We start from the raw sequence: 15,447 nt of genomic DNA on the forward strand, positions 1-15,447 counted from the left end.
CGTGGGAATGGCTGCCTCCATTAATATTAGAATGAAAACTTTTTTGTTTATGAAAAGACTTGCACTTAACAATCACAATGAAATAGATATTCTTGGACTGGGAACATATGAAACTAAGTGTGAAGAGGCAGAATTAGCAATAAGCACTGCAATGAAGGAGGGCTACCGGCTATACGACACTGCGCAGGTGTACAAAAATGAAAAGCAGGTAAGCGAAGCAATTACAAAGACGGGCATCTCCAGGCAGGATGTTTTTATAACCACCAAAGTAAGCACATCAAATCAGGGATATGCAGAAGCAATGGCATCTGTTCGGGAGAGTTTGAAGACCATGGGGCAGGAGTATGTTGACCTTGTTCTGATCCACTGGCCAGGCGCAAAGGGGGTAGATCTTCAGAGCCCAAAAAACAAAGAACTTCGGCATGGATCGTACAGAGCGCTTCTTGAGCTGCAGGAAGAGGGTGTAGTGCGGAATATAGGTGTAAGCAACTTTATGACCACACACCTGCGAGACTTATTTGAGGAGTTTGAGAAGAAGCCTCAGATAAACCAGATAGAGCTTTCTCCATTGTGCTATCCAAAGGATGTGGTTGAGTACTGCCAGACCAATGGGGTAGTAGTCCAGTCTTACTCTACACTAGGAAGAGGGCTTCTTCTTTCTGAAGAGTATCTGCAGAAGTATCCACAGCTAAAAAAAATGAAAGAAAAGGGCTCTCTTGCAAATCAGATACTTAAATGGTCTATGGATAAAGACTGCTGTGTAATTCCTAAGAGTGTGCATCCAGATAGAATCATAGAGAACTTTAATGCGCTTTCCCAGACATTGGATCCAGAAGATGATGAGTTTCTTAGCAACTTTCCGGTAGAAAATAGAACCTGCTGGGATCCTTATACTATAGCATAAATCTAAAATCTGCTAAATATGCAATGTTCTTTAGAATTGCTCAGTTTTTCGGGTTATTTCGCTTTCTGAATAAATTCTATCGCCTAGCTAGTTTTTTCTATTTCTATTCTATTATTATACTGAAAAATAAACAAATATGTATTTTTTCTTATTATGTGTGAAGAGGTTTTAAATATTCATCTAGTTAAATAAAGAAAGAAAACTAAAATATTTATTACAAAGGACAAATAAGCTTAGTTTAATATACATTTCCTTACTACAACAATAGACTATAACACAGTGCATAGTTTTGAAGATGCCATGAAGAAATTATATGATATTATATGAAAGGCCATCATGAATATTAGATACTGCCTGCCAAATAACCAATTTTCTAGAGGTATTTATCAAAAAAGTATATGCATAGCAATATAAAGACAGGAGGCATACAGTATAATAAAGAGAAAAGTAAGTGAAATTAATAATAAATAAAACAAATACATTAACTATCCAGATATAGCTAGAAATAAAAGATTATAAGGTGATGATGCCAAATAATATAATACTTAAGTCTATTTATTATATGTGTAGAACAGAGCCATTTACTCTTTATAATACTATCTGCTACTGCTATTTAGTCACAAAGCGTATTTATAGCACTAAATGCAAAAAACACCACAGACTAGCTACTAGATTTAAAGTATTTTACTGCTAAATAACCCGAATTTCAGAAATAGCAGATATTCACTGTATTATTAATATAAGAACATTTCATTATATAATATTTGGCTTAATTCTATTTGAATTAGTAGTTGCATCTTCCCAGTTCTCGCACTTATCATTAGTTTTTAGTTTTTTGGGTGTTTTAGCCACAGGCGCAGGCTCTGCTTCTGGCTCTTCTTTTATGTAATTTGCAGAATATTCCCCCAATCGACTGAGAATTCTGTTGCACTCCTCAATTGATGATTCTGGCCGCCTTTTATTTTTTACTCTTTTCTCCTTGACAAACATGTTTGAGAGTGCAGAGAAAGACCCACCACTCTGCTTATTAACTTGGTCAATAAGAGAGGCAAAGCAATCCTTTGGCAAAGCAGACTTTGCTGATGCATTTTCTTTTTCTGCCTCTTTTGCGTGTAGGGTTGTTGTTTTCTGCTCTTCATTGTGTGAGCAGTCACTCTCTAGATCAGACATCTCGATACCGCTGCTTAAGTCGGAGTCTTCGTCGCGCTCCTCACGAAGACCATCGGCAAGTGTAAAGAAGTCATCTTCTAGGTCATTCCCGTGTATTTTTCTGTTTAGATTGGCAAGTATTTCTCTTTCTTCTTCTGTTGAGGGGACAAATGTTCTCTCCTTGGAGAAAACCATTCCCGAATACTTTTTTGACATAAAAATTTGACAGAGGCAGTTGCAAGAAATAATGAACTGACACTAACTACTATTTTCTATATAAAGTGTAGTAATTTAAATTAAGTCCATTCTACTCATATACTCAAGAAATTGCCATGTGAACACACATATAAATCCAACTAGTATTAAACATTTATTTAAATCGCTTTTTAGCAGAGGAACCATCACATACTCTGGCTATGCACATATGCAGTGTATTTGCTCATCTAAGCCATTTAGAGGAACTTCTATATAGAAAAAAGAACTTTTTCTTTAAGAACTCGTAGCCCCACAGACCGCCACTCTTTGTCTGTAAGCCACAGATCCTTAGATGGCTCAATGTTAGCAAGCGCAAATACACCATTCCATGCAGTGTGTGCCTTTTTCTTATCTTCAACATAAAGAATGGTTGATGTGGTGGATTCATCAATTATGGGAGGCACTATTTTTATAGCAGGTTCTGGAGTAGCATGGCTATCTGCTGGCTCTGCTTCGGCGCCTTCGTTTTCATGCGTCTCATCCTCAGCTTCGGCCTTTGCCTCTGGAATAGACTTATTCGTTATGAAAACAACTGTTGATGTAATTTTTGTACTTCGCTCAGGCGGTGCAAGCTTTCTTAGCATGTCTTTTCCTACAGTATCTAGATCTGTGCACGTGGGCTCTTCCACTGCAGGCGCTTCTTCCTTTGGCACACATTTATGGAGAAGCGTGTCGCTGTGCTTCTGGTCTGCATATATATCTATCATATGCTTATTAAGAAAATGCATGCCAAACTCAGATACTTCAAAGGGCACGTTGCACATAAAACAGGCCATTTCCAGCGTGTTCTTTACTGGTTCTTCCTTTCGCAGAAATTCTTCAACCACATCGCTTCCATATAATGTGGTGCTACCTGGCCGATCTGCAGTGAAGGTGTCAAACACACAGTTATCTTCAACAAGAGTAACGGTTTTGTCCATTTCGCTGTATACAACTGAGTTAGACAGGCCCAGGCCAAAGCACACACTAAGGGTCAGCGGAAGAAGAAGGATGCCTTTGAACCCAGAGTGATTTAGCACAGAATCAACCATGTTCATAATACTGACTCGATTCAGCCCATCTGGATAGACAAGCCCTATAAAGATATCACTTGCTTTTATGTCCTCTGTTCCAGGCAAAGAATATTCTATCTCTCTGATTGTTTTGAACAGGTTGGAAAGAGTAACTTTTTTTGTATGTAGATTGTGCTTACTCTCCCCTATTAAGCACTCCATCTCTATTGAGTTGCTGTTGTGCTTATAAGTGTAGTCTCCTGTATTACTTTCATATTTGGATATAACCACAATATATGTTTTGTCTGTCTCTTTTCTGTACAAAGAGTATCTATGCTTACTATCAACACAGTATGAGTTGTCATTTTTCATAAAGTAACTGTAGATGTTCTTATTTGCCGTCTGAATTCCCTCAATTGGGTGTACAGAAGAAAAAGAAGGATTATGCTCCATGCGTCATACAAAAAAAATAATTATAAATACGGATTCATGATCTGATTGCAGCTCTTCGTAAGCAATAGAAAGACAAATTATCTATTATTTACGCCATAGGCAATCTACAAGCAGCAGTTTTCTGATGCAGCAAACTAGTAGATTAAGCATAAATGGGAAAGAGCGCAAAAATATTTTGCATGGACTACGCACAGTGCCGAAGCATACTGGATGAGGATAGCGACGAAGGCATGCACCCAAACATAGACGAGCGCACTTTTAAGAAGTGGAAAAGAGAAAAGAAGGATCTAGTGAAGGTCCAGCTAAGGGCCCGTCTAGAGGAGCTGATGGGTGCATCAGATGAGACAAAAGAAGAATCGAAAAAAGAGATAGAGACAATAAACCGCCTGCTAAAGGAGGAAATAGTAGAAAGAGTGACGTATACTCAGGTGGCATCCTCGCCTTCTGTATTTGAAATTGCTGCAGTAGAAACAGATGTATCTGCGCTGTTCCAGATAATAGAGGTCATCTGCGGAACAGGCTGTGTTATAGAGTACATAGAGGTTCTTACAGAAACAATAAAGACCTGCTCTGCTGATGAGATAGAGGACTATCTCCTTCTTTGTATAAAGCACAATATACAGGAAAAGTATTTTGAGGCTGCAAAGAGAATTTCACAGTGCGTGATAGCTCTGGAGTACATTAAGCTAGAAAGCGGAAGACTCAACCAAAATATTATTATGGGCATACAGAGAGAGGGAGCAGCGTACTATGAGAGAATTCTTAGTGTGTATCAGACAAAAGAGTGAAAATAAAACAGACTCTTTTGAAGAAGAATATTATTTAACAGAATAGAAAAGAAGCAAGCATACGCAGAGGCAGTGTATGGCAGGCTGTGCAGAGAAGAACATGCAGTGGATCTGTGGTATTTAGTCTGTAGAGGTCCTATGGTGTAGCGGTAGCACCCGGGACTTTGAATCCCGTAACCCGAGTTCGATTCTCGGTAGGACCACTGCTTTTTGCTAGTAAACAAGCACCTGCCTAATCGTAGCGCAGAAAATACCTTTGAGAAGCACTTCCTGCTGGGCCGTGATCGCTCTCTGCGGGGTGGCCATGACCACTATTTCTGTTATCCGATTGAGTGTGCTTCTTATGTCAATGCCTATTGAGAGAGACTTCTTTAGGTGTACATACAGCTTTCCTGCGCTATGGTGCAGGTGTGCGGGAGAAAACTCCTCAATAAATATTAGCTCTAGAATATGCATGTAGTACTTGCTAAGAGCCGGCTTGGCTATTTTTTGGACCTCTACATTATTGAATATAAAGAACTTTACGCGGCACATGTCATGGCGCAGCTGAAAGAGCAGCTTTACACGCAGTCTAGTCAGGTGCTGATGCATTCTTTCTTCTAGCACGGCATACTCCATTATTTCATATTTCATTTGTCCACTGTACCGGGACAGTGCCTCATATGTTTTAATTGGATACCTATTTATGTGCATGTCATATAGCGATCTATACGGCATGCTTTTTTGGATGGATGTTTTAGCCTCTGCCGTTAGAAACAGCGTGTAAAGAATGTGAATCTTCCACTGCTCAAGGAGTTTCCACTGGTCAATTGCAAATAGATATTCAGAAAGGATTCCCATGCAAGCGCCTGCTGCTCCTCTATTTAAAGAACCAAGATTATTTAATTGCCCATCACGCGTATCTATTTCGTGCTATTATATAAGAGAATTCAACAGTTTAGCTAGAATCAAGTGATCTTAAAAATAAACTAGATAGCATATTTCCAGCTATCTAATTTAGACGCAATCAGTGCAGATCTACATAGGATTAATTCAGTTATATATGACTAACTAATAAGAATAAATTAGTGCAGTACTTGTTAGTCTATGTCTTTAAGATTTGTCTGGTTTTATTTGTTATGTGCATTGATTCTTTCCTATATGGGAGCAGAGTGTTTGCATCGGATGATTTTTATATGCAGAGGCGCACGGCAATCATTTTATTTATCTGGTGAATGTTCGCTAGATAAGAGAAGTCTGCATATAAGTAATTTGTAATTTATTTTTTATTATGGACCCAAACAAACAGGATGCCCTTCTAAAGTACCAGAAAGTTATCGCAGAGCATGCGCAGGTGATGGAGACGATGCGGGATATAAACGAGTCAATGAAGAACCAGACAGTTGAATTTGAAAAGACGGAAAAGGACATCAATGCGCTGCAGAGTATTGGGCAGATGGTGGGAGAGGTGCTGAAGCAGCTTGACGAGGAGAGGTTTATAGTTAAAACCTCGCAGGGCCCGCGGTATATTGTAGGAGCAAGAAAAAGCATACCCAGAGAGCTTTTAGTTCTTGGTGCACGTGTGGCTCTAGATATAACCACACTTACCATAATGCGGCATTTACCAAGAGAGGTGGATCCAACTGTCCACGCCATGTCAATTGAAAAGCCTGGGGATATTTCATTTGACAGCATAGGTGGTCTGGCAGAGCAGGTGAGAGAAATCCGGGAAGTAATTGAGCTTCCGATAAAGAATCCTGAGATATTTAGCCGTGTGGGTGTGTCTGCTCCAAAGGGTGTGCTCTTATACGGGCCGCCAGGAACAGGAAAGACTCTTTTAGCAAGAGCCGTGGCAGCAACACTCGACTCAAACTTCTTAAAGGTGGTGAGCTCTGCTATTATTGAGAAGTACATTGGAGAAAGCAGTAGAATGATTAGAGAGATGTTCACGTATGCCAAAGAAAACCAGCCATGTGTTATATTCTTGGATGAGATTGATGCGATTGGAGGAAAGAGGTCCTCTGAAAGTACGTCCTCTGACAGGGAGGTGCAGCGTACGCTTATGGAGTTGCTGAACCAAATGGACGGGTTTGAGGAGCTGGGAAGAGTTAAGGTCATTATGGCAACAAACAGGCCAGATATTTTGGATCCTGCACTTTTGCGACCAGGTCGGCTTGACAGAAAGATTGAAATACCTCTTCCCACAAGCCAGGGCCGCCTGGAGATACTAAAGATACACTCGCAGAAGATGGAGAAAAAGGGGGATATAGACTACAACACAATTGTCAAGATGTCTCACGGTTTCAACGGGGCTGATATAAGAAACATCTGCAGTGAAGCCGGTATGCTTGCAATTAGAGATGACCGAGACTTTATTGTCCAGGAGGATCTTACACGGAGTGTTCGTAAAATAGCCGAGCAGAAGAAGCTAGAGGGGCGCATGGACTACAAGAAGGTATAAGATATAAACTAAATATGTTGTAATGTTTTATTTAGACTGGATAATAATTGTACCAGTGTCTTTTTCTGTTTTCAGTGGTTTTATTGTTTGCGTGTGTATAATCCTGGTATTTAATTTCGAAAATAAAAGTCTTCATTTTAAGAATATGTGACAGCTTTCTGATTTATTTTTACTTAAATATGTTAAATGAAAGAGTTTAAATGTAAAAATATATATTAGAAACAATTTAAAGCGCAACCTGGCAGAAAAGGCTGCAAATATACTAAATTGTCTGAAACTACCTTTAGGGTTCAAAGGTAGAGGAGGGAGCACAGCAGAATATATTCTGAAAGCATGATGTGCACACTTTTTTATACTAATGTGTAGATAATCACATTTAATTAATTTACACAGTAGCAATAGAAATAATAGTGTAGCTTTTTCGGATTTATAGCTATTTCTGCAATAAATTATTATAGTGCATGCACATGCATTTAACAATACGCCATTCTACACAATTGCATGCAGAGTAAATGCGCAGGCTTATATTTGTATGAAAGATATAACACGAAATTCAATGTACGAGTGCTTCCATCCGTCAAAGTATAATTTACTGGACAGTGTACCACCAGATATAATCGCAATGATTTTTCTGATTGGTGCATCCGCTGGAGTATATCCACCAATAGAAAAGAGCAGGATATAGTAAATAAGGCAAGGAGTAGATATTCCATAATGGCAGACAAGAAAGAAGAAGTCATCCCCAACGAGGTATTGCAAAACACACTCAACAAACTGCAGATAGCAGACGCGCCAAGCAATAATCAAATATTATATATTATAAAACGAGCAAATTTATCAAGCACAGTTGTGCTAGCAGCAGTTTCTCTTTTATTTACTGCCAGAGAGAAGCTCTCAGCGTACATACAAAAGATAAGAAGCACCCCGGAATCAAAAAAACACAGGGCACTCGCTCTGGAGAGAGCCACTACACTGTTCAATAATACGTACATCCTTTTCTCAGTGTGCTTGGTCATATCTTCGAAATACCTCATAGATAGATCTTACATTAACAGAACCTGGGCCAACATACTAATGATAAACAGACAAATGCTAAATAGCTATGAAATGTGTCTTTTAGAGGCACTTGACTACCAGGTAATACTAACAAAGGTTAAGCTAGACAGCCTTCTTAAGAAAGCAGAAGAGCCAGGACTTGCAAAAAAGGAGAAGAGAGAGAATCGGTTTGTTAGAAACGTGAAGAGAATAATTACATGTCTTTTTAAGAATGTTGGATAGACAGTCTACGCATTATGAGATTAATAAACGAATATGTTTTCAGAGTAACTATGACTTCAAATCCTACTAAGGCCGAGTTAAAGCTTTTCATCATTAAACATGGGGTATAAAAATAAAAAAATATAAATGTCTAATGCATATTCAAGAAGTAAAGGAGAAAGATCCCAAACCAACAGTTCAGCTGAAAATATCAGACCAATCAAAAAAGACGTACTCATTTGTAATGAAAAGGAAGACAAAACTAAGCAAGTTGTTTAAAGAGTACACAGACAGATCGCATCTTGACTCGCACAAGTTAAGATTCACACACAATGGAATCACTGTAAGTGGAGAAGAGACAGCAGACTCACTTGGACTGAAGAATGACGATGTATTAGAAGTGTTTTCATCACAGGTTGGAGGATAGACAAGAACAGACAGTGCATTCTATTATAAGAGTATTGGACTGTATTACAGCAGGAAAAGAATTTACATAAGAAAATATTTCAAGCAGGATGGACATTATGTAGGATTTGTACACGTGTTAGTAATATTAAATTTCGGGTTTTTCTGGTTATATAAGTTTTATTATTTGTATGGGATAAACAAGTCTAATAATTTATAAAAGTATAGAAATGGCTATTTTTGTTATAGGAATGCGTAATAGAGAGGGTTGAATAATTAAGTTGTATAATAATTAAAGTGTTTTTATAAAAAGAGCAAACCAGTTAAATAACGAACTTGATGCATATTATTATAGATTATTATAAAGGCATTTTATAATTTTAATCTATCGAATTATTTTGTGCTATTACTCAGATATTATGACTAGAAGTAACTAAAAATAAAAATAGAAAATAATCAAAAAATAAAAGTAAAAGTAGCATAAAGATAGAATGGGTGTGTTTTATGGCGAGTACAACATAATCAATAAAATAAAGGTGTAGTGGAAGATAATAGTAAAATTATTTATTATGTATTTCGGGGTATAGTATATTAGGTTATGTATACCAGGCCGATTAGAGTATATTTACAATATAATGGGCTAGGCCTCTTCCAGCCTCCTGTCATTCTGCTTTCTTACAATGCACGACTTATCTATGCTGTAGACTGTTCCTGTGTCAGTAAGTGCTATGTACAAATTATCATCAACTGTTGCACACTTGGTAATGTATTTAGTCTCATTATCAATAGTAACTTCGTATAGATACTGCCCTATGCTGCTTATTTGGTCAACATTATTCTGCTCCATTTCTATTCCTATCATGGCATGCTCTTCTTGTAGTGCGTCAAAGTTAATCTCTACTTTATATTCTATTTCATCGCTGTCTTGCGATTCTTTTTGGGTGTTAATACTTGCCAGAGTCTCTTCTGTTGGGTGCAGTGCGCTTTCTATTGAAATGTCCTCTGTAAGTATTTCTAACATAGGGTTATCAAAAATAAAAAGAGGATTTGATATAGATGGTTTGTCAAATGTGGTAGAGCGATTCATCGTGAGCGAATAATTAAGGAATGCGTCATTTAACACCTCTGTTGTTTCTTCCGGCAGTAATAAATATCCCATGCGTATATGAAAATCAAAGAAAATAAAATAAATAATAGCTGAAGATTCGCAGAGAGTGGCTAAAAACATAACAAAAACAGAAAAATAAAATTAGAAATAATTAAAACCAATTATATTGCATTACATATTAAAGAACTCCAAACGCATTAAGATGTATATTATAATGCTTTTTACTTAGTTTATATAAAGCGCACATTCTAGTATATTGTCAAATGGGTTCATTTTTGGCATAAGATAATTAATTTACAGTTTATTTGCACAGATGCGTACTAAAACTCTCTTAAGAGTTATTCCGGATATGCATTTCAGGCAGCGAAGAAAACTAATAGACAGATTAACAGAAACAACCCGAAATATAGTATGTGTAACTATATTCATTATACTGTGTATATAGGCAGCTCGATGAATATTAGACAGAAGAAATTATATATAAAAGAGTATGTGGAGAGTAGTCTGAATTAAGTTATGGACGTACACATTGGCCCACCTTTCGATTTGACTATCCGGCTAGCACCAGCCATCTCAACTGTACAGAGTACAGGAACAATTTCTGGTCAGCTGGCACGTAAGGTTTCCCTTTGATTATTTCAATCTGTGCATGGCTACTCTCAGACCTTCCTAAAGATATTTCTACCTCTATCGAAAGCTTCCACCTACTACAAGGGATAAAATATTTTAAAGTAAAAATAAAAAGTCTATTTATTGTTAAGAATGTTAATTATACTAAAAGATACAATCCATGCAAGGTTCAAGTAGTCTACGCATATGGCGCAGTGTATAATTAGCTCAGATATATAGTGCAAATACCTTATGCGGCGCTTTTTTCTGAACATCAAATAGTGTGCAACTGTCTGTAGGAGAGTTCCTGCGCAGAATAAGTACACTTGGGAGGACTTGCTCTCAACTGATCTCATTAGTATCATTGGGTAGTAGATAATGCCCACTGCCAGATGGAGGATATTCATTCTGCTTGTATAAGTATAGGAGTACACAGAAGATTCAATAAGTCTTCTAAGAATGTGTATGCCCAGTAAGTGGGTGCTTTTACTGGTATATTTAAAGAAGTAGATCAGAATAAAGAAAATGGCCGCATTTAAATAGAAAAAAATAAAGCAGTCTTTGTCTATTGTGCTAATCGAAGGAACAGACCTCCCTACGCCCCCGTTTTGTGTTAGCGGGTTTATAAGGAAAAAGACCCCCCAAGACACCCCTATAAGAGCTGTAAAGAATGCTTCATACAACATAAATGAAAAGTAAAATTATAAAACAAGTAAATATTTGTTGCCCCTGCCAATCATTTTGAGTATATGCAAAGTATCCAATGCCAAGGTTTGTAATTGCACATAACACACAGAATACCGACATATTTACACATTAATACCTTCTGATTAAAGCACAGTGAATTTTCAGGGTATAGCTTAAAGTAGAAAATATCTAATTTATTTTTAAAAATAGGTTTATTAGTGTTTATATCACTATTATGCAGTCTGGCATGATGGCCCGGATTCTTCTCTGCGGGAATGAGACTCGTGGCTAGAGCTGCTCTGCTGGTTATTGTACCATTTGTTTATGTCGTGCTTTGATATAAAGCATGCTCTGTGTGTTGGTGAGTATGTGCTGGCTGTGTAGTTAAGTAGTTCGGTTCCCAGGTCCTTTATCTTCTGCACTGGTGGAAGTATAGGAACAATTCTTACAAAGAGAGATCCTTTGCTTCCTCTTCTCATGGGGATTCCTTCATTATCAATGCGCAGGTAGTCCTCTCCTATATCCTGTGCACTTACAGTGGGATAGCCAACTGTGATTACTCTCTTATCAATAGTTGTTATCTCGATGGGTTTCTGCATAAGAATATCGCTGATTGGTACCTTTACCTCGGTATACAGATGCTCTGGAGTGAGTCGGGTAAAGTCGGGGTCTTCCTTTATAGAGACAACAACAATTAAATCTCCGGTAACTAGTCCATCTGCTTCATCTCCCATTCCCTTGTAGGAGAGCTTGTATTCGTCTGTTGCACCGGCCGGTATTGTTATTTCTATGTTTTCTACCTTCTTGGTGTATCCCTGCCCAGAGCAGGATGTACAGCTTGGCCCAGACTTGATTATTCCATGCCCTCTGCACGTGTTACATGTAACATCTCTTTGCAGTCTGATTCCTCCCATGTTTGTAATTTCTACGTATGCACCTTGTCCACGGCACTTAGCACACGTCTTTGTGTTCATGGAGCCAGTAGCCTTGCATGGCTTGCATATAATGTTTCTAGTTATCTTTCTGGTTAGCTTTATCTCGCTCATCACATCGGCAAGTGTTAAGTGCACTTTCTCGACCTTTGGGTTGTTTTTCTGCTGCCTTCTTTCTCCGCCAAACATTGAGCCCATAGACCCTCCGAAGAAGGATGAGAAGAAAGACTCGCCGTCCCCGAATCCTTCAAACCCTCCTCCTTGCTGGTTGGGATCTATTCCTTTATCATACAGGGCCTTCTTTTCGGGTACAGAAAGAACTTCATACGCATTTGTTATTTCTGAAAACTTCGCATCCATTTCCTTCTTTAACCGCTCCCTCTCTTCATCCGTTTTGCATGCTTTCAGTGCGTTTGACACTGTAAGACCGTCTGAGTGATACTTCTTGGCTAGTGTTCTGTATGCAGCCTTTATTTCTTTTTCAGATGCATTTGGGTCTACATTTAATAATTTATAATATCCTTTGACATCCATTACTCTATTAGTAAATTTTTTGCTATTATATATATGGAAAATTCCAGAACTATAAATATATTCTAGAATTAAAATATCAATTCAAAAAGAAAATGGATCCAGAAGAAATAACCATATGCGAAGAATTTAAAACATGGAGAAAGAATGTGCCATATCTCTATGACATGCTGCTATCCCATGCACTCACTTGGCCATCTCTTACTGTGCAGTGGTTTCCTGATGCAGTCAGAAATGAAGAGACAGACACCACAATGCAGCGACTGCTTCTTTCCACACAGACATCTGGGCAGGAGGATGAGTACTTGCAGATAATGTCAGTTACTCTTCCGGACACGGTAGGGGATGAAGCAGTGCGCTCTTTAGATGACGGAGGGTACGGTCTTGGTGAGTCAAAGGTAAGAATAACCCAGAAGATACCTATGCAGCATGAAGTGAACAGGGCCAGGTACATGCCCACCAACAACAACCTAATTGCAGTGAAGTACGACAACCCAGAGGTGCACATTTATGACTACACGAAGCATCCATCCTTTGGGAAGGAAGCAGTGCCAGATATAGTCTTTAGTGGGCATACAAAGGGAGGATTTGGTCTGGCGTGGAATCCTGTGGTTGAAGGTGAGCTTTGCAGTGCAGGATACGATGGAATGGTGTGTGTATATAATCTTAATGCAGGGACAGAGCCGATTAATAAGATAGAAGAGAGTGAGGAGATAAATGACATCGCAATTTCAAATGATGGAGGTATACTTGCACTAGGGATGGACAAGACCGGCACACATCTGGTAGACAAAAGAACAGGAGAGAAAAAGCTTCTTGCCACGGGAGAGACACTTAGCGTGCAGTTCTCCCCAGAGAATGCGTCATGGCTTGCCACGGGTACTAAGGAGGGAGCACTTACTATATGGGACATAAGGAACGATGCAGCCCCTATATACACACTTTTAGGACACGGAGGAGATGTTACACAAGTTGAATGGTCACCCCACTATGAGACTGTGCTGGCTTCGTGCGGATCAGATAGAAGAGTGCGGCTGTGGGACCTGTCTAAGGTAGGCCAGGAGCAGTCAGAGGAAGACAAAGAAGACGGCCCGCCAGAGCTGCTTTTCATCCACGGCGGTCATACAGACGCAGTGTGCGATATCTCATGGAATCCACACGAGCCCTGGGAGATTGCCAGTGTGGCAAATGACAATATTCTCCAGGTATGGCAGGTATCTTCTTTAATTGCAGGTGATAATGAAGCAGAGGAGAGCGATCACCAGTAAATCTATTAAATACCAAAATATCTTAAAATTCAACTGTTTATATTCTTTATGTATGCTATATTCCATGATCACTAGCAAAATATCTATAACTCTTTGTATTGTAAAATATTCTTTAACACATTTCAGCAAATATATAGAAATGTCTGTGCATGCTTTATATCTTAGTGAAACAGAGAATCAATTAAATATTTCATATGTCATAATTACAAGACACATTGCTATTTCGCATAGAATAATGAGTATAATGAATTTTTGGTTGGATGTAATTTAGAAGGCACTTTATATTGAATAGACCGAGCATAGAAAAGGTAATTGTATGAGTATATTTATTTGTTTTTATAATTTCCTGATCAAGGGATTCCTCTATTTATTTACTATCCTTCTGGATATATTTATTTTTACATATATAAATACATTTTAAATAGTAAACAATATGGGCCTTACATTTAACTGGATAGTATTACAATCATTCCTAGCAGAAGGGCTATGCACTGCGCTGTTTGCCTTTGCAGTGTACTCTGTAGTCACTGGTGTGAATATCACGCCGTGTGCAGATGGAGTAGCAAATATTGCTGTTACACTAACAATTGCACTAACCAGTGTTGCAATTATTTATGCATTTATGGACATAACCATAGCACACTTTAATCCAGCAATTACTCTTGCTGCGATAGTCACAGGAAAGCTGCCTATTTTCATGGGGCTCGGGTATATAATTATGCAGGCGTGCGGTGCCATGCTTGGATCTGCAGTAATGCTGCTTACAAAGCCAGGATCATCATCTGAGCTGCTTGGGTACACTCGGTCAACTCTGGGCCCAAATGCCAGCATAGGAAATGCAATTTTAACAGAGATAATTCTTACAGGTATACTTACGTATGTTGCATTTTCTGTGGCCATCAATGTGTTCAATCCCCCCACTCAGGTAAAGATTGAGGTGCCAGATGAGGTTGAGGACAATGATAAGTTGCGCGTAGTCACCTCACAGGCACCAAACAGATCAGCATTTGCCCCCATTGCAATTGGGTTTACTCTGGGGTTCTTGTCTCTTCTGGGTATTGGCTCTAGTGGTGGTGTGTTTAACCCTGCAATCACTCTGCCAGGTACACTGTTCTCTGGCGTGTGGAGAGATGTATGGGTGTACTGGGTCGGACAATTCGTTGGTGGCATAGGAGGTGCTCTTCTGCACGTATGGATATTCGCTAAGACCGTATAATAAATATAGTATTTACTACATAAAGCATTATTACCCCCCTTCCTTTCAGCGCACAAACAAGTGCCTAACCCGCATCAATGCGAGAGAAACACAACTCACACTGCGCAGAAGAATGCTTGAAGTATCTGTGTATATTTCTATGCAGTATGCATCTGTCTATTACGAGCTAATAGACTCCTATTACCATTGTAAATGCGCATACCCCGAAATACAGGTAAGAAATCACAAATAATATAGAAAGTTCTAATATTTACAACAGATACGTTGGTATATGTCCTAGCAGCAGATTCACAGACTAATTTATAGTAAAATATATTTTGTGCTATGCATATGCAACACTCTGAGGTTTCTATTAAAATAATATTTCTGTAATCATTTGTTTTCTTATTTCTATAATTTAAATATTAATATTTCATATAGATCTGAGATTCGGATTATATCCAGATGTTTTAT

The 15,447-nt window shown here is 38.5% G+C and overlaps 14 protein-coding genes and 1 non-coding gene across 15 annotated transcripts; 9 read left to right on the top strand and 6 right to left on the bottom strand.

Annotated features, from left to right (window-relative positions):
• Positions 1-31: 31 nt before the first annotated feature.
• Positions 32-904, top strand: NEPG_00568 (uncharacterized protein; the record flags this gene model as incomplete). The annotated part of the gene is made up of 1 exon (XM_013202945.1): positions 32-904. One exon carries the CDS (start codon positions 32-34, stop codon positions 902-904), a length of 873 nt encoding a protein of 290 aa, XP_013058399.1.
• Positions 905-1,627: 723 nt separating this feature from the next.
• Positions 1,628-2,253, bottom strand: NEPG_00569 (uncharacterized protein). Its single transcript, XM_013202946.1, has one exon. It carries the CDS (start codon positions 2,246-2,248, stop codon positions 1,658-1,660), a length of 591 nt encoding a protein of 196 aa, XP_013058400.1. The 5' UTR covers positions 2,249-2,253; the 3' UTR covers positions 1,628-1,657.
• Positions 2,254-2,431: 178 nt separating this feature from the next.
• NEPG_00570 (uncharacterized protein) lies at positions 2,432-3,753 on the bottom strand (the record flags this gene model as incomplete). The annotated part of the gene is made up of 1 exon (XM_013202947.1): positions 2,432-3,753. One exon carries the CDS (start codon positions 3,751-3,753, stop codon positions 2,518-2,520), a length of 1,236 nt encoding a protein of 411 aa, XP_013058401.1. The 3' UTR covers positions 2,432-2,517.
• Positions 3,754-3,905: 152 nt separating this feature from the next.
• On the top strand, positions 3,906-5,034 carry NEPG_00571 (uncharacterized protein; the record flags this gene model as incomplete). Its single annotated transcript, XM_013202948.1, has 1 exon — positions 3,906-5,034. One exon carries the CDS (start codon positions 3,906-3,908, stop codon positions 4,539-4,541), a length of 636 nt encoding a protein of 211 aa, XP_013058402.1. The 3' UTR covers positions 4,542-5,034.
• Positions 4,674-4,744, top strand: NEPG_02689. The gene has a single exon. It is a non-coding gene; the product is annotated as a tRNA-Gln (tRNA).
• NEPG_00572 (uncharacterized protein) lies at positions 4,755-5,381 on the bottom strand (the record flags this gene model as incomplete). The annotated part of the gene is made up of 1 exon (XM_013202949.1): positions 4,755-5,381. The coding sequence occupies one exon, from the start codon at positions 5,379-5,381 to the stop codon at positions 4,755-4,757; it is 627 nt and encodes a 208-aa protein (XP_013058403.1).
• A 430-nt stretch (positions 5,382-5,811) lies between these two features.
• NEPG_00573 (ATPase) lies at positions 5,812-6,981 on the top strand (the record flags this gene model as incomplete). Its single annotated transcript, XM_013202950.1, has 1 exon — positions 5,812-6,981. One exon carries the CDS (start codon positions 5,812-5,814, stop codon positions 6,979-6,981), a length of 1,170 nt encoding a protein of 389 aa, XP_013058404.1.
• Positions 6,982-7,695: 714 nt separating this feature from the next.
• Positions 7,696-8,259, top strand: NEPG_00574 (uncharacterized protein; the record flags this gene model as incomplete). Its single annotated transcript, XM_013202951.1, has 1 exon — positions 7,696-8,259. The coding sequence occupies one exon, from the start codon at positions 7,696-7,698 to the stop codon at positions 8,257-8,259; it is 564 nt and encodes a 187-aa protein (XP_013058405.1).
• Positions 8,260-8,392: 133 nt separating this feature from the next.
• On the top strand, positions 8,393-8,665 carry NEPG_00575 (uncharacterized protein; the record flags this gene model as incomplete). The annotated part of the gene is made up of 1 exon (XM_013202952.1): positions 8,393-8,665. One exon carries the CDS (start codon positions 8,393-8,395, stop codon positions 8,663-8,665), a length of 273 nt encoding a protein of 90 aa, XP_013058406.1.
• Positions 8,666-9,218: 553 nt separating this feature from the next.
• On the bottom strand, positions 9,219-9,871 carry NEPG_00576 (uncharacterized protein; the record flags this gene model as incomplete). The annotated part of the gene is made up of 1 exon (XM_013202953.1): positions 9,219-9,871. One exon carries the CDS (start codon positions 9,869-9,871, stop codon positions 9,284-9,286), a length of 588 nt encoding a protein of 195 aa, XP_013058407.1. The 3' UTR covers positions 9,219-9,283.
• A 626-nt stretch (positions 9,872-10,497) lies between these two features.
• Positions 10,498-11,046, bottom strand: NEPG_00577 (uncharacterized protein; the record flags this gene model as incomplete). The annotated part of the gene is made up of 1 exon (XM_013202954.1): positions 10,498-11,046. The coding sequence occupies one exon, from the start codon at positions 11,044-11,046 to the stop codon at positions 10,498-10,500; it is 549 nt and encodes a 182-aa protein (XP_013058408.1).
• A 210-nt stretch (positions 11,047-11,256) lies between these two features.
• Positions 11,257-12,513, bottom strand: NEPG_00578 (uncharacterized protein; the record flags this gene model as incomplete). The annotated part of the gene is made up of 1 exon (XM_013202955.1): positions 11,257-12,513. One exon carries the CDS (start codon positions 12,511-12,513, stop codon positions 11,281-11,283), a length of 1,233 nt encoding a protein of 410 aa, XP_013058409.1. The 3' UTR covers positions 11,257-11,280.
• A 92-nt stretch (positions 12,514-12,605) lies between these two features.
• On the top strand, positions 12,606-13,791 carry NEPG_00579 (chromatin assembly factor 1 subunit; the record flags this gene model as incomplete). The annotated part of the gene is made up of 1 exon (XM_013202956.1): positions 12,606-13,791. One exon carries the CDS (start codon positions 12,606-12,608, stop codon positions 13,776-13,778), a length of 1,173 nt encoding a protein of 390 aa, XP_013058410.1. The 3' UTR covers positions 13,779-13,791.
• A 39-nt stretch (positions 13,792-13,830) lies between these two features.
• Positions 13,831-14,049, top strand: NEPG_00580 (uncharacterized protein; the record flags this gene model as incomplete). Its single annotated transcript, XM_013202957.1, has 1 exon — positions 13,831-14,049. One exon carries the CDS (start codon positions 13,831-13,833, stop codon positions 14,047-14,049), a length of 219 nt encoding a protein of 72 aa, XP_013058411.1.
• A 162-nt stretch (positions 14,050-14,211) lies between these two features.
• On the top strand, positions 14,212-15,286 carry NEPG_00581 (uncharacterized protein; the record flags this gene model as incomplete). Its single annotated transcript, XM_013202958.1, has 1 exon — positions 14,212-15,286. One exon carries the CDS (start codon positions 14,212-14,214, stop codon positions 14,992-14,994), a length of 783 nt encoding a protein of 260 aa, XP_013058412.1. The 3' UTR covers positions 14,995-15,286.
• Between the last annotated feature and the right edge of the window lie 161 nt (positions 15,287-15,447).

Source organism: Nematocida parisii, assembly GCF_000250985.1.
Source record: "Nematocida parisii ERTm1 unplaced genomic scaffold supercont1.1, whole genome shotgun sequence".
Taxonomy (NCBI): domain Eukaryota; kingdom Fungi; phylum Microsporidia; genus Nematocida; species Nematocida parisii.

What these genes read in the sequence shown, in the direction of transcription:
- NEPG_00569 (XM_013202946.1), bottom strand. Translation starts at nt 2,248, where the DNA reads ATGGTTTTCTCCAAGGAGAGAACATTTGTCCCCTCAACAGAAGAAGAA.